The following is a 14279-nucleotide window of genomic DNA, read 5'->3' as shown; positions in this document are numbered from 1 at the left end:
GATGCCGTCTGTGAGACTGCACTGGCTTCACTGTGACTGGCAGTGACTTCCTTTTGGAAGTCCGACCTGCCAGTAACCAAGGCAGCCCCATTGGGAGGTGTTCCCTCCATCCGGGACGCCTTTCTGCGGGCTGCCGTGCAAAATGGGCAATTGCGCACACGCAGTACTTATATCGGTACTGCGCACAAGCCGGTCCCTGTGCCTGTCATTTGTATTGTACAAAATTCCTTCTATGGGCTGTTGCCGAAGCAGCCAATAGAAGCTGGCCGCATGCGCGGTACAGATGTTTGTACTGCGCATGTGCCAGTCCCGGTGCTTGTCCTCATAGCACAGGTGCCGGAGACCGGGTCTATGCAGCGACAGGGGGAGGGGGGTGCCTGCATTGCGGTATCCCCGCGGCAGCTGTGGCCAGAGGCAACCCCCCTCCCCAAGAAGGTACGAGCCGCCACTGGTTATAGGCCAATCTTCCCATTGTTGACCTTAACCAGGTCGATCTATTTCATGTGTTGACCTAAGGCCTGACAACCTTTAGTGGTCGACTTAATGTATGTTGACCTTCACCGTGTCGGCCCTATGACCGATACCCATTGTTAAATAGGTAGAAAAGCAAATAGCGGAGAAAGGGGTGATCCCTGCTTCACATACAGATCCCCTTAATGCTTTGTGTCCTGTAGAACATGTGACTCTGGGGACTGTAGAACCCATCGCTGTTGTGTTACCTCCCATCTAGGTGGAGGTTGGACTCTTCTGAACACTAACGTTAAATCCCATTGATTTTCTTAGTCTATGTGGCGTACAAAGAGGAGCACGGTTCAGGGGTATTTCCTGGCGGGGAAGGACATGTCATGGTGGCCGGTAAGTATAAGTATTTCGTGCAGGTACAGTACATGTGCTAAATATCCTTTTAGGACAGGGGCCAGCCCCTCTCGCCGTGTGTTCATTGGCCGCCAAGAGTTCTGATGATTACCAGCTAGGACCAATATGGAGGTTCCAGATATAAATTTAGGCCTCAATATTTTAAAATGAAAAGAGCAATTTGTGTTTATTCATTCATTTAGTAATGTAATAGCAAACAATACCAACAAGCCGCCCTAATTACACCAATTTACCCATAAGCCTGGTTGGTGGACTGGTCTTGCCAATTGCTGCCAACCCTTTGTGTGGGCAACCCTGATGGGCCCAACTGCCTGAGGCTCCACTGCATCCTCTAGGACTCAGGTTCCAGACTGTGCACTCAGTGTACTCCTGTTATTAATCTGGTGACCTTATCATGCATGTGCTAGCAATATGTACTAGACGTATTTATCAAGGGGCTCTGACCAGGCTCTCTTATTGTTAAGCAAACCTCTGTGGTGGTTGGCCACACCCCTAAGCATGACCCCCTACCACTCCATTTTCCCTGGTCGGTCCGTTGTGCCCCATTCCGACACTGGCTGGGTACCACACTGTGCCTTTATTCCCCTGATTTTTCTCCATGGTCAGTGCAGACACACATGTGCCCGTGAAGCGTGGCACGCTGACCCTGTAGAAGTGTATGATGTGCATTGCTGGACTCTCTTTCACCCGTATCTGTTCCTCCCGTCTCTGTCTCCAGGTAGGGGCCTCCTTGTTTGCTAGTAACGTGGGCAGCGGGCACTTCATTGGTCTGGCTGGGTCGGGAGCAGCCTCAGGGATTGCCGTCACTGCCTATGAATGGAATGTAAGTGTCTTCCTGGGAACACTGAAGTTGCACAATGAGATATGGGGAAATCCACCAGTGAATGCAGCCATTGCCTTTATCACTATGCAGACATTGTCACTACACAGCCATTGTCACTACAAATACATTGTCACTACACAGCCATTATCACTACACAGACATTGTCACTACACAGACATTGTCACTACAAATACATTGTCACTACACAGGCATTGTCACTACACAGGCATTATCACTACACAGGCATTATCACTACACAGCCATTATCTCTACACAGACATTGTCACTACACAGACATTGTCACTACAAATACATTGTCACTACACAGGCATTGTCTCTAAACATCCATTATCACTACACAGGCATTGTCACTACACAGGAATTATCACTACACAGGCATTGTCACTACACAGGCATTGTCACTAAACAGCCATTATCACTACACAGGCATTGTCACTATGTGGGAGCCACAGGGGGAGGGGCTGGGTGACCTAAGCCGTGGCTCGCCACACGTACTCACCTCACCACTCTCCGGTTCTAGCCTTCGGGCCGATGATGGTCCAGGCACGGTCTCCGGCTCCCGAAGCAATGCCACCTGAAAGGGGAAAACGGGGAAGGAGAATCCCACTATGGGGGGGAGGGGATGGTCATCATAGGCACAGTTGGCCTCAGACTGGTTACACCCGCTTGTGGAACACGGCGGGCGTAACTCGGGGAGGGAACCGCTCCGGGGAGGGGAAGGAGCACAAACAACACCACAACAGATTCAATACAGGTTATACTCACCCGGCTCTTACCGGTCTCCGAACTCGGACTAGTCTCGGTACCTGTGGATGGAAACAGCCGCCGCCTACCGCTCCCGGAGGCAGGGCAATACAACCACACTAGCAAGTTCACTAGAGCGGCCTAGTGCGGAGTGGGGTGGCCTACGCAGTCCTGCGTAACCTGTGGCCTAGCGAAGTTCTAGCCAACCGGGATCCAGGGAGCCAATGTTAGACAATACACACGCTGCTTAGGCCTATGGGTTTAACCTAGCCTAACTATGCATGCAGGGCAGGCTAACTACAATGAACACCCAGCCTAGCTACGCATGCAGCGCAGGCTAACTACAATGGACACCCAGCCTAGCTACGCATGCAGCGCAGGCTAACTACAATGGACACACAGCCTAGCTACGCATGCAACGCAGGCTGACTACAATGAACACACAGCCTAGCTACGCATGCAACGCAGGCTGACTACAATGAACACACAGCCTAGCTACACATGCAACGCAGGCTAACTACAATGAACACACAGCCTAGCTATACATGCAACGCAGGCTAACTACAATGAACACACAGCCTAGCTATACAGGCAACGCAGGCTAACTACAATGAACACACAGCCTAGCTATACATGCAACGCAGGCTAACTACAATGAACACACAGCCTAGCTATACAGGCAACGCAGGCTAACTACAATGAACACACAGCCTAGCTACGCATGCAACGCAGGCTAACTACAATGAACACACAGCCTAGCTACGCATGCAACGCAGGCTGACTACAATGAACACACAGCCTAGCTACGCATGCAACGCAGGCTGACTACAATGAACACACAGCCTAGCTACGCATGCAACGCAGGCTGACTACAATGAACACACAGCCTAGCTACACATGCAACGCAGGCTAACTACAATGAACGCACAGTTAGAAGACACAAGAGATACAGTAAATAACCACACGAGATATAGTAACGGAAGCCTCACTGAGGGCTTACCTTCTCTTCCCTTGCGATTCGCTGCTCCAGGGCACTACTGCTCCGTCCAGTCGGGTCCAGGATCCAGCTCCTTCTTTCTCCACGTGGGGAGCCGCAACCGGGCTTCCTGTGGGGGGTCTCCCCTTACATACCCCGCCGCGGTGGCTTCTGGGGCGGGGCGCGCCCCGTCGACGGGTGAGCGCGCGTCGCCCGCTGATGACACGCCAGATGACGTGTGCACGCTCAGCCGTGCGGGGGCCTCGGGCGGCTTCTAGGCATGGAGCCGCGGCTGGGGGCCGGGGGGAGGAGACACCTCCGTGCCCCTCCACACTCCCCCCCTCCTTTTCCTTTGTGGTCCCCACAAAGGCGTGGGTGACGGACCAATCGAAAGATGGGTCGGCAAACCGGGGGGCGGGAACTGCCCTTGTGGTCCTAAGTGAGCGCCGGGTTGGGTCAACCATCGGGGGGGTGCTGTCTTCTTGGTGCCGGGTGGTTGGCGCCGGGGTATCTGGTCCCGGCTGGGGGAGCTTTGGGGGGTTGGAGGGGGAGTCCGGCATGGGTGGGGTTACCGTGGGCGCGGGTGGGGTCCCTGTCGTGGCGGGGATCCCCGGGCGGGGTGCAGGCCACCAACATAAGGAGTCTGGAGCGAGGCGGTCGCTTTCCGGGTTGGTTTGCGGCAGACAGGGTGCGGTTGTGCTGCAGGGACGCAGCATGTTACGGTGGAGGATGCGGCTGCTCCGGCTGCCGCCCTCAGTGCTCACCTCGTAGACGGGGTTATCGGGGGACAACTGCCGTTGGACCACCGAGGGCTGGGTCTCCCATCGGTCGCTTAACTTGTTTGGCGGCCGCTTGTCATGGACACGGACACTTTGGCCCACGGTTAGAGGCCCTCCCAAGGATCGCCCTGGTTGGGGGTGGGCGGTTGCCTCCATGTTACCCTTGGCAATCTCTCCTGTTGTCCGGAGGCGGCCCCTCAGCTCTTCCACCCACCCACCGGGTGTTCTCTGTCCTTCTGTGGCCGGGGAGAGGTCAAGGTCTTGCACTTCCCTTCCCGGTCTTCCGAACATCATGAGGTAAGGGGAGAAGCCGGTGGTGCGCTGGACCCTGTTGTTGTAGACCCAAACCAGCTCCTGGACGAAGTCTGGCCACCGCCGTTTCTGTTCCACCTCCAGGGTCCGGAGCATCTGAAGGAGGGTCCGGTTAAAGCGTTCACAGGCCCCGTTGCCTTCCGGGTGATATGGCGTGGTCCTGGACTTCTGCATGCCGTAGGTCTGGCAGAGGCGTTCCATTACGCGGCCTTGGAAACACGCCCCCTGGTCAGAGTGGATGCGTTCGGGGCAGCCGTACTGCCGGATGAACTGGTCGACGATCACCTTGGCGGCGGTGTCGGCAGTCTGGTCCTGGGTGGGGGCGACAACCGAGAACTTGGTGTGGTGGTCGGTCATCACGAGGGCGTACTGATACCCCTGTACTGACTCCCCGATGAGTACGTAATCGATCATGAGGAGTTGTAGGGGTTGGGTGGTGACGATGGTCTGCACGGGGGCCCTCTGTTCCGTGGGTTTGGTGACCTCGCACCTTTCGCATGTTCGACATGCGTCTTCCACCACCCGCTGGAGCCCCGGGCAAAAGTATTGTCGACGCAGCCACTGGAGGGTCTTGGCAACTCCCAGGTGGGCGCCCTCCTGATGGGCTTCCCTGGCGAGCTCCTCGGCAGCTTGTCTCGGAACCACGATCTGCCACACTGTGCGGAGCTCTGGTTCTAGGTAGGTGCGACGATATAACACCCCCTCCTGGACCATAAGTCGGTCCCACTGGTGAAGCACCCCCTGGCCAGCACTTCCCAGCTGGTTTCTCTCGTGGGGGGAGGGCCAATGCCCTTGTTCCTTCCAGTTGCGAATGGCCCTCAGGGTGGGGTCTTGTTCCTGCTCTGTGGCCCAACCTTGGAGGGACCGTTGCAATTGTAGGCCACACGCGGTGGCTTGCCGGATCGCCGGTGGTGGGCCAATCCTGGCAAAGTGGGGCATCTCGAGCGCCTCCCGTTCCTCATCCGTGGGACCGGTGGGGGCATCCACTGGGAAACGGGACAGGGCATCCGCATTCGCATTTTCTTTCCCCGGCCGATAGCGTATCTTCAGGGGGAACTTGGCCAGGCGCGCATTCCAGCGTTGTTCCAGGGCCCCCAGCTTGGCCGTGTTTAGGTGGGCTAGGGGGTTGTTGTCAGTGACCACCTCGACTTCCCCCGCTGTCAAGTATTCCGGGAATTTCTCGGTGACCGCCCACACCAGGGCCAGCAGTTCCAATTTGAACGAGCTGTAGTTGTCGGGGTTGCGCTCAGTGTCCCGTAGGCTTCGACTTCCATAGGCAATCACCCTCTCCTGGCCTCCTTGCACTTGTGACAGGACGGCCCCAGTCCCTTGTGGCTCCCGTCGGTGTAGAGTATAAACGGCTTGTCGAAGTCTGCATATGCCAGTATCGGTGCCTGTGTAAGGGCATCCTTGAGCTGGTGGAACGCGTCGTCCTGCCTGCGGCCCCACTCAATCACTCTTCTCCGGGTGTCAGTGGCTACACCTTTTAGCAGTTCGTGAAGGGGGGCCGCTATCTTGGCGAAACCCTTAATGAACCTCCTATAGTAACCTACTAGGCCCAGGAAGGCCCGTACTTCGGTTACGGTAGTTGGCGCCTTCCATCCTTGTATTGCGGCTAGCTTCCCAGGGGTTGGTTGTACGCCTTCCTCGGAAACCACGTGGCCGAGGTATTCTAGGCTGGTCTTCAGCAAGTGACACTTCCGGGGTTTCAGTTTGAGGCCATAGTTTTCTAGCCGCTGTAGGACCAAATCAAGCCTCCGTAGGTGTTCGTCCATCGTGGGGGCGAAGACGATGATGTCATCTAAGTAGATTAGGATGGCCTCGAAGTTTAGGTCCCCCAGGCAACGCTCCATGAGGCGTTGGAATGTGGCGGGCGCATTGGAAAGGCCAAACGGCATCCGGCAGAAGTCGAAGAGTCCCATGGGGGTGATGAAAGCAGTCTTGGCCTGATCGCATTCTGCCACCGGTACTTGCCAGTACCCGCTGGCCAGATCCAGTGTTGAAAAATAGCGAGACTTCCCTAGGGCGGCTAACGATTCCTCGATGCGGGGGAGGGGGTAGGCATCCCTTACTGTGCAGCTGTTCAGTTTTCGATAGTCGACGCAGAACCGGAGGGCCCCGTCCTTCTTCTTGACGAGGACGATTGGCGCAGCCCAGGGGCTCTTGCTCTCCTTGATAACCCGGTTTTCCAACATCTGTCAAATCATGGTCTTTACTTCCTGGTATAACCGGGGTGGTATGGGTCGGTAGCGTTCGCGGACTGGAGGGGTGGGCCCCGTGTTGATTTCGTGTTCGATCTCACGGGTGTAGCCAAAATCCTCTTCACTGCGGGAGAACGCCTTCTGTCTCTTCCACAACAGCCGCTCCAGCCGCTTCGCATCTGCCGGGAGAATTTGGTCCAGGGTCACGTCCGTCTGTTCCAGGATGACCCGACCGTTCCAGCTGGCGGTGGGGACTTCCTGTTCATCTACGGCTACGGACAGTGTCCAGGGCACCTTCGCATCTGGGTGGAGTGTCACACCCCGTTGGGGCATGAGGCGTTCTGCGGGGATGGCGTGCACTTGGGCCATGATGGTCCTGGCGGGGATCGGGGCCGGGTGGTTCCCCAGGTTACAGATCCGGACGGGCACCGTCCCGCCTTTCACCATGGCAAGGGCCCGGGCCACAACGAGGCCGGTTTCGGTTTGTCGCAACCAACAGGGCTCGATGAGTACTTCCTTCCCTTCCAACCGGCACTGTGACCTGACTGGCAAGTCCAGGATCACCTCCTGCCGGGCGGGAATCTTCAACTTCTGTTTATGCTGTGTCTTGACACGACCAATCGGCCCCGTTCTTCCGGCGGCCTCTGGCTCTTCGCACAGCTGTACCACTCTCTGGAGGGCCTGTTGGACTGGCTTCTGCACTTGGAGGTGTTTCCAATAGCGAGGGCCTTTTTCCTGGACCAGAGCCTTATCCATGCAGCGTAGGATATTCATGCCCAGGATGACGGGGCCATGAGCTAATTCTTCCCCGGCAACGACCATCACGCCCTTCTTACCCAGGGGCTGGCCATACAATTCGACTTCGATCCATATGACCCCCACAATGGGGATGGGGAGGTTGTTCGCGGCCTTGAGGGTCACCCAGTTTCCGACGCTGGTCTGGGTCAGGTGGGCGTAGTGTTCCTGGAAGCATCGCTGGGACATGGTCGATACCTGCGAGCCCGTGTCCAAGAGGCAACGCTGGTCCTTGCCCGCTAATCGGGCTATTACGGTAGGGCACTCTCCAATTAGGTCCGAGGAGTGGTTGATGTCCACCCCCTCGGCCTTTTTCCTCGTGGTTTGGCCCACAACCGCGAGGGAGGCTAGTTTAAAGGCCTCCTGTGGGAGTCGCCATACCGCCTCCCAGTGGGACATTCCCGGGCGATGTGTCCAGTTTGCTCGCACGCCCAACACCGGGGTCCGGGGGCGTCCCTCCTCCTGGCTCCATCCGTCCCACGGTTGGGGGGCGTCTCCCACCTTCGAGAGCGTATGGGGGAGCGGGGTTCAGACCTCCGCTCTGGACCTCTTGCTTCAGGCCTGGTGTTGTTCCGTCGGTCCTCTACTCGGTCTGTCCGCAGGGCCAGCTGGGCTAGCTGTTCTTGCATCTGCCGCAACATGTCGGTGAGCGGGTTTTCGACGGGGCCTGGTGTAGGTTCGGGGCTGGAGGGAGCGTCCGGAAGGGCCCGTTGTGTGGCCACGGTGTAGGCGGAACCGCCGAGCTCCTGGTCCTTTGCCAATGCTCGAGTCAGGACCTCATGCAGCGTCAGCGCCGGGGTTCCCTCTATCCGGCCTTGGAGGTGGGCCCGCAGCCTCTGGTTCCGGAGTCCTTCCACCAGCAGGCCTCGCAGGGCGCGATCGGGGTCACCCGTCAAGAGGTTTTCGTCCTCCCGGGCCTTCACCTCTTCCATGCACTCCTGGAGGGCATTCGCAAACTGGGAAATGCTCTCGTCCTCTCGCTGTATCCGGGCAAATAGACGTTTTTGGAGACTTGTAGTCGTGGGCTTCTCTCGGTAGACGGACTTGAGGATCGCGAATACCTGTTCGGCGGTAGTCCTCTGGTCCTTCGGCCAGCGCAGTAGGGTCCTCTTAGCGTCCCCTTGTAGGGTATCGAGGGCCAGGTCCACCTGTTCGGAGGTGGGTACCCGATGTTGCCGGATGGTGGTATTCAGTTGGTCCTTCCAATCATCAAGGTCCATGTTCCGGCCATCGAATTTCTTCAAAAATTGTCCGGCGGCTCCTATGGGTAGCCCAGCGCGGAGGGCAGCTGCCAACGCTGTCGTCAGGTCGGGCGGCGCAGTGGCGGGGCTGAGGCCAGAGGTGCCCTGACTGGGCGCCACGTTGTCCGTGGGAGGGGCGACGTTGTCCATGGTGCTGGGACAAGGTGATCCTGCCGACTACGCCAAAATGTGGGAGCCACAGGGGGAGGGGCTGGGTGACCTAAGCCGTGGCTCGCCACACGTACTCACCTCACCACTCTCCGGTTCTAGCCTTCGGGCCGATGATGGTCCAGGCACGGTCTCCGGCTCCCGAAGCAATGCCACCTGAAAGGGGAAAACGGGGAAGGAGAATCCCACTATGGGGGGGAGGGGATGGTCATCATAGGCACAGTTGGCCTCAGACTGGTTACACCCGCTTGTGGAACACGGCGGGCGTAACTCGGGGAGGGAACCGCTCCGGGGAGGGGAAGGAGCACAAACAACACCACAACAGATTCAATACAGGTTATACTCACCCGGCTCTTACCGGTCTCCGAACTCGGACTAGTCTCGGTACCTGTGGATGGAAACAGCCGCCGCCTACCGCTCCCGGAGGCAGGGCAATACAACCACACTAGCAAGTTCACTAGAGCGGCCTAGTGCGGAGTGGGGTGGCCTACGCAGTCCTGCGTAACCTGTGGCCTAGCGAAGTTCTAGCCAACCGGGATCCAGGGAGCCAATGTTAGACAATACACACGCTGCTTAGGCCTATGGGTTTAACCTAGCCTAACTATGCATGCAGGGCAGGCTAACTACAATGAACACCCAGCCTAGCTACGCATGCAGCGCAGGCTAACTACAATGGACACCCAGCCTAGCTACACATGCAGCGCAGGCTAACTACAATGGACACACAGCCTAGCTACGCATGCAACGCAGGCTGACTACAATGAACACACAGCCTAGCTACACATGCAACGCAGGCTAACTACAATGAACACACAGCCTAGCTATACATGCAACGCAGGCTAACTACAACGAACACACAGCCTAGCTACGCATGCAACGCAGGCTGACTACAATGAACACACAGCCTAGCTATACAGGCAACGCAGGCTAACTACAATGAACACACAGCCTAGCTACGCATGCAACGCAGGCTAACTACAATGAACACACAGCCTAGCTACGCATGCAACGCAGGCTGACTACAATGAACACACAGCCTAGCTACGCATGCAACGCAGGCTGACTACAATGAACACACAGCCTAGCTACGCATGCAACGCAGGCTGACTACAATGAACACACAGCCTAGCTACACATGCAACGCAGGCTAACTACAATGAACGCACAGTTAGAAGACACAAGAGATACAGTAAATAACCACACGAGATATAGTAACGGAAGCCTCACTGAGGGCTTACCTTCTCTTCCCTTGCGATTCGCTGCTCCAGGGCACTACTGCTCCGTCCAGTCGGGTCCAGGATCCAGCTCCTTCTTTCTCCACGTGGGGAGCCGCAACCGGGCTTCCTGTGGGGGGTCTCCCCTTACATACCCCGCCGCGGTGGCTTCTGGGGCGGGGCGCGCCCCGTCGACGGGTGAGCGCGCGTCGCCCGCTGATGACACGCCAGATGACGTGTGCACGCTCAGCCGTGCGGGGGCCTCGGGCGGCTTCTAGGCATGGAGCCGCGGCTGGGGGCCGGGGGGAGGAGACACCTCCGTGCCCCTCCACAACTACACAGACATTGTCACTACAAATACATTGTCACTACAAATACATTGTCACTACACAGGCATTGTCACTACACAGGCATTATCCCTACATACCTCCCAACTTGTGTCCGGATGAAATAGGGACACTCGCGCGGCGAGCGCCCGAAAAGGGGGTGGGGCGTATGCAAATGAGGGTGCGGCTTATGCTAATTAGCCGCGACCTCATTTTCATACGAGAATAGACGCTGTGCGCATGCGCACAGCGTCTATTCTACTAGATTGGGGGGTCTCCCAACTGCCACCCCCCGCAGCGGGACAATGCCTGCCGCGGGTGGGACGTCTGGACAGGACCCGAAAATCGGGACTGTCCCGACGGAATCGTGACAGTTGGGAGGTATGTCACTACACAGCCATTATCACTACACAGACATTGTCACTACACAGACATTGTCACTACAAATACATTGTCACTACAAATACATTGTCACTACACAGGCATTGTCACTACACAGGCATTGTCACTAAACAGCCATTATCACTACACAGGCATTGTCACCAGGGCAGCCGAGAGGAATGCCGGGCCCAGGTAAAATTTTGGGGGTGTGGCCTAAGTGTGTGTGGTGTGGGCACCTCCCACACTTAGGCCACACCCCCAAAATGTTTAGAGGTGGGTAAAACAAAACTATAAAAACTGTAATCTCAGACGCAGCACACACCTACAGCATGTGCTGTGCTGACAGCAGGCTCAGCATGACCTCTCACGCTGTCAGTGAGACACTCATGCTGAGCCTGCTGTCAGAACAGCACATGCTGTAGAAGTGTGTGCTACTGGTGATACCCGGGAGGGACGGAGGGGGGAGGGAGGGGTCGAACCAGGGCCCCTGCGGGGCCCCTTCAGCAAGCCTGGGCCCGGGTAATTAGTACCTGCTCCCCCCTCTCTCGGCTCCCCTGATTGTCACTACACAGGCATTGTCACTAACAGCCATTATCACTACACAGGCATTGTCACTACACAGGCATTGTCACTACACAGGCATTGTCACTACACGGCCATTGTCACTACACAGCCATTATCACTACACAGGCATTGTCACTACACAGCCATTGTCACTACACAGGCATTGTCACTACACAGCCATTATCACTACACAGGCATTGTCACTACACAGGCATTGTCACTACAAAGACATTGTCACTACACAGCCATTATCACTACACAGACATTGTCACTACACAGGCATTGTCACTACACAGGCATTGTCACTACACAGCCATTATCACTACACAGGCATTGTCACTACACAGGCATTGTCACTACACGGCCATTATCACTACACAGGCATTATCACTACACAGCCATTGTCACTACACAGCCATTGTCACTACACAGGCATTGTCACTACACAGGCATTGTCACTACACAGACATTGTCACTACACAGCCATTATCACTACACAGGCATTGTCACTACACAGGCATTGTCACTACACAGGCATTGTCACTACACAGCCATTATCACTACACAGGCATTGTCACTACACAGCCATTGTCACTACACAGGCATTGTCACTACACAGCCATTATCACTACACAGGCATTGTCACTACACAGGCATTGTCACTACACGGCCATTATCACTACACAGGCATTATCACTACACAGCCATTGTCACTACACAGCCATTGTCACTACACAGGCATAAGGCGCCCAAGGGATTATATTGGTTGCCCTTTGTTGTTACCCCTACATTACTTCCTAGAAATAATTCACGCGGACACCTTATCTAAAAATAAGACTCAGACAACAATGGCATAAGTTTAAAATGGTCAAGTTATTTATTTAGGTGGTATGACCCTTGTTAGTCTATCAAAGGGATGGCCAAGACAGCACTTGAGACCAGCACCAGTCAGAGGTGTATGCCAATGGCAGCGACTGCATCGCTCCAATCTAACAAACACACCCCTTACGTAAGGTACAGCCTGCACCGTGACGGCTCCCCGCCCCCTCTAAGGTAGGGCGCGGACACCTCAAGGAAGTGCCCACCGCCCCCGCTCATTTCGGGACTCGCCCACCGTCCTGGCAAGGGGGGGGTAATACCGCACGGTGACCACCTGACACCTCACCCGACTGCTGGTCGAGAGCGCCTTCTCGCCACTGCCAAGGCTCCCAAGACATAACACAAGGTCGCCCGGGACCAGGCCCGCCACCCCTCAACTAGACCTAATGCCTTCCTATTGCCGAGTTACACCAGAAAAGATGTCGCCCAGGAAAACTTCCATGCCCGCGTCAGACAGGTGGACCCCGTCTGACCTAAACAGGTGGGCCGACTCCCTGACTATCGTGGGGTGCCGCACCGCTCTACCCCCCATGGCGTTTACCCTCCTGGAAACAGCGTGGTTCACCTTTCGCCTTGCCCTATCTATGGCAACTGCATTCCTGCAGCCCCGCCACTGAAGCCGGGGGACAATGTCAGACCACACTATCAGCACACCTGGCCAAAGGGCCGCAATGCGCTCAAGGTCAGCAGTTATGCTGCAAATGAGGGAGAGCCCCGTGTTTTTAACTAGGTCGTTGCCCCCTAGATGTATTATCAATGTGTTGGGGGGCCCCAAACTGCGGGCCTTGGAAACTAGTAGGCTATAAAGCCCACCCCACTGAAGTCCCCTAACCACTGCACTGAGTCGGCTCGTAGCAGGCCTAAAGCCCTGGAGGCCATGGGGTGCCTGGCCGCCCAAAAAATATATGAGTGACCGACTACCCAGACTATCCCCTGATGTGGTGAGGAAAGGGAAGAGGCTGAAAAAGAAAAAACCTAACGTTAACATCAATATAATATACACTGTAACACAACCAGAATACATGATACAGCCCAAGTGAAGGTGAAAAACTTAAAAAACCTCCGGTGAACTTTGGTGACAGCCGAATTGCATTAGTTCCACCTCGGAGGAAAAAGTAAAAAATTCACTCCACACCGTCGATTCCAGAACGCTAGCCGTTCCAGAACCGATTGTAAACTTACGTTTTTGGGCTGGCGCAACAGGCGCATTCTACAACTTATCTACCTTATCTATCTTATCTAATCTTATGTATTTCTTATAAGCCGATGACTTCCACCTCCCTACCTTCTGTATGGCAGAGGGTGGAAGCCCCGCCGCCACTGCGCATGTTGCGGCCCCTACGCGAAAGGAGTGTGTCCCATAATCCTGAGCCTTCAGGCCTACGCCGGTCAAGCACCGTCTAAATACAGCCCCGAACTGAAACCGGGTGAGGGGCACGCCATCCGCGTGCACCAAAAACTGCATGGCTGCAACCGGCCTGAGAGACACATAGTCCCTGCACAATGCTACAGGACAAATGGCTTGGTCCACACTGGATCGCAGGGTGGCCCAACTACCCCTCCCCAGCTGGTCTGTTTTGGATCTCTGTATCCTACACAGGACGTGGTCCTCATGGAGAACCACGTCCTCATACCGAAGACCAGACTGGGCCTTCTTGCTCGCAGCTACCAGCTCCCCGATCCTGAATGCCCTGAAGAAGGCGAATGAAAAGGCGGTCTTCAGGAGCGCAGCCTCAAAGGCGCTATCCGCCACTCTATCCAGACATGCTACTAATTCTCCTAGCATGCGCTCATCTATAGGCCGCCGAGTGTCAGGAGGCACTGGCCGCTGCTTAGCCCAGCCCTTCAAAGCCTTACTTAATACAAAAGACCCTGTGGGATCCTGCTCCCCACTCAGCCTGCTGTGGAAAGCTATACCAGCCAAAGCCGCCGCCATAGCCGACTTTGACCTGCCTCTTACATAATGGCCCCATACAAAT

General features: G+C 55.9%; 1 protein-coding gene across 1 annotated transcript in view; it reads left to right on the top strand.

Annotated features, from left to right (window-relative positions):
- Positions 1-825: 825 nt before the first annotated feature.
- Positions 826-14279, top strand: part of SLC5A11 (solute carrier family 5 member 11) — a 56627-nt gene continuing 43173 nt past the window's right edge. Inside the window, exons 1-2 of the mRNA XM_083152943.1 lie at positions 826-855; positions 1595-1699. Coding sequence (XP_083009069.1) covers positions 841-855; positions 1595-1699 — 120 coding nt within the window. The 5' untranslated portion in view covers positions 826-840. The remainder of the gene's footprint in view (positions 856-1594; positions 1700-14279) is intronic.

Source organism: Crinia signifera, chromosome 7 (genome assembly GCF_055691185.1).
Source record: "Crinia signifera chromosome 7, ASM5569118v1, whole genome shotgun sequence".
In the NCBI taxonomy this organism is placed as follows: domain Eukaryota; kingdom Metazoa; phylum Chordata; class Amphibia; order Anura; family Myobatrachidae; genus Crinia; species Crinia signifera.
This window is presented reverse-complemented; position numbering and strand designations above follow the sequence as displayed.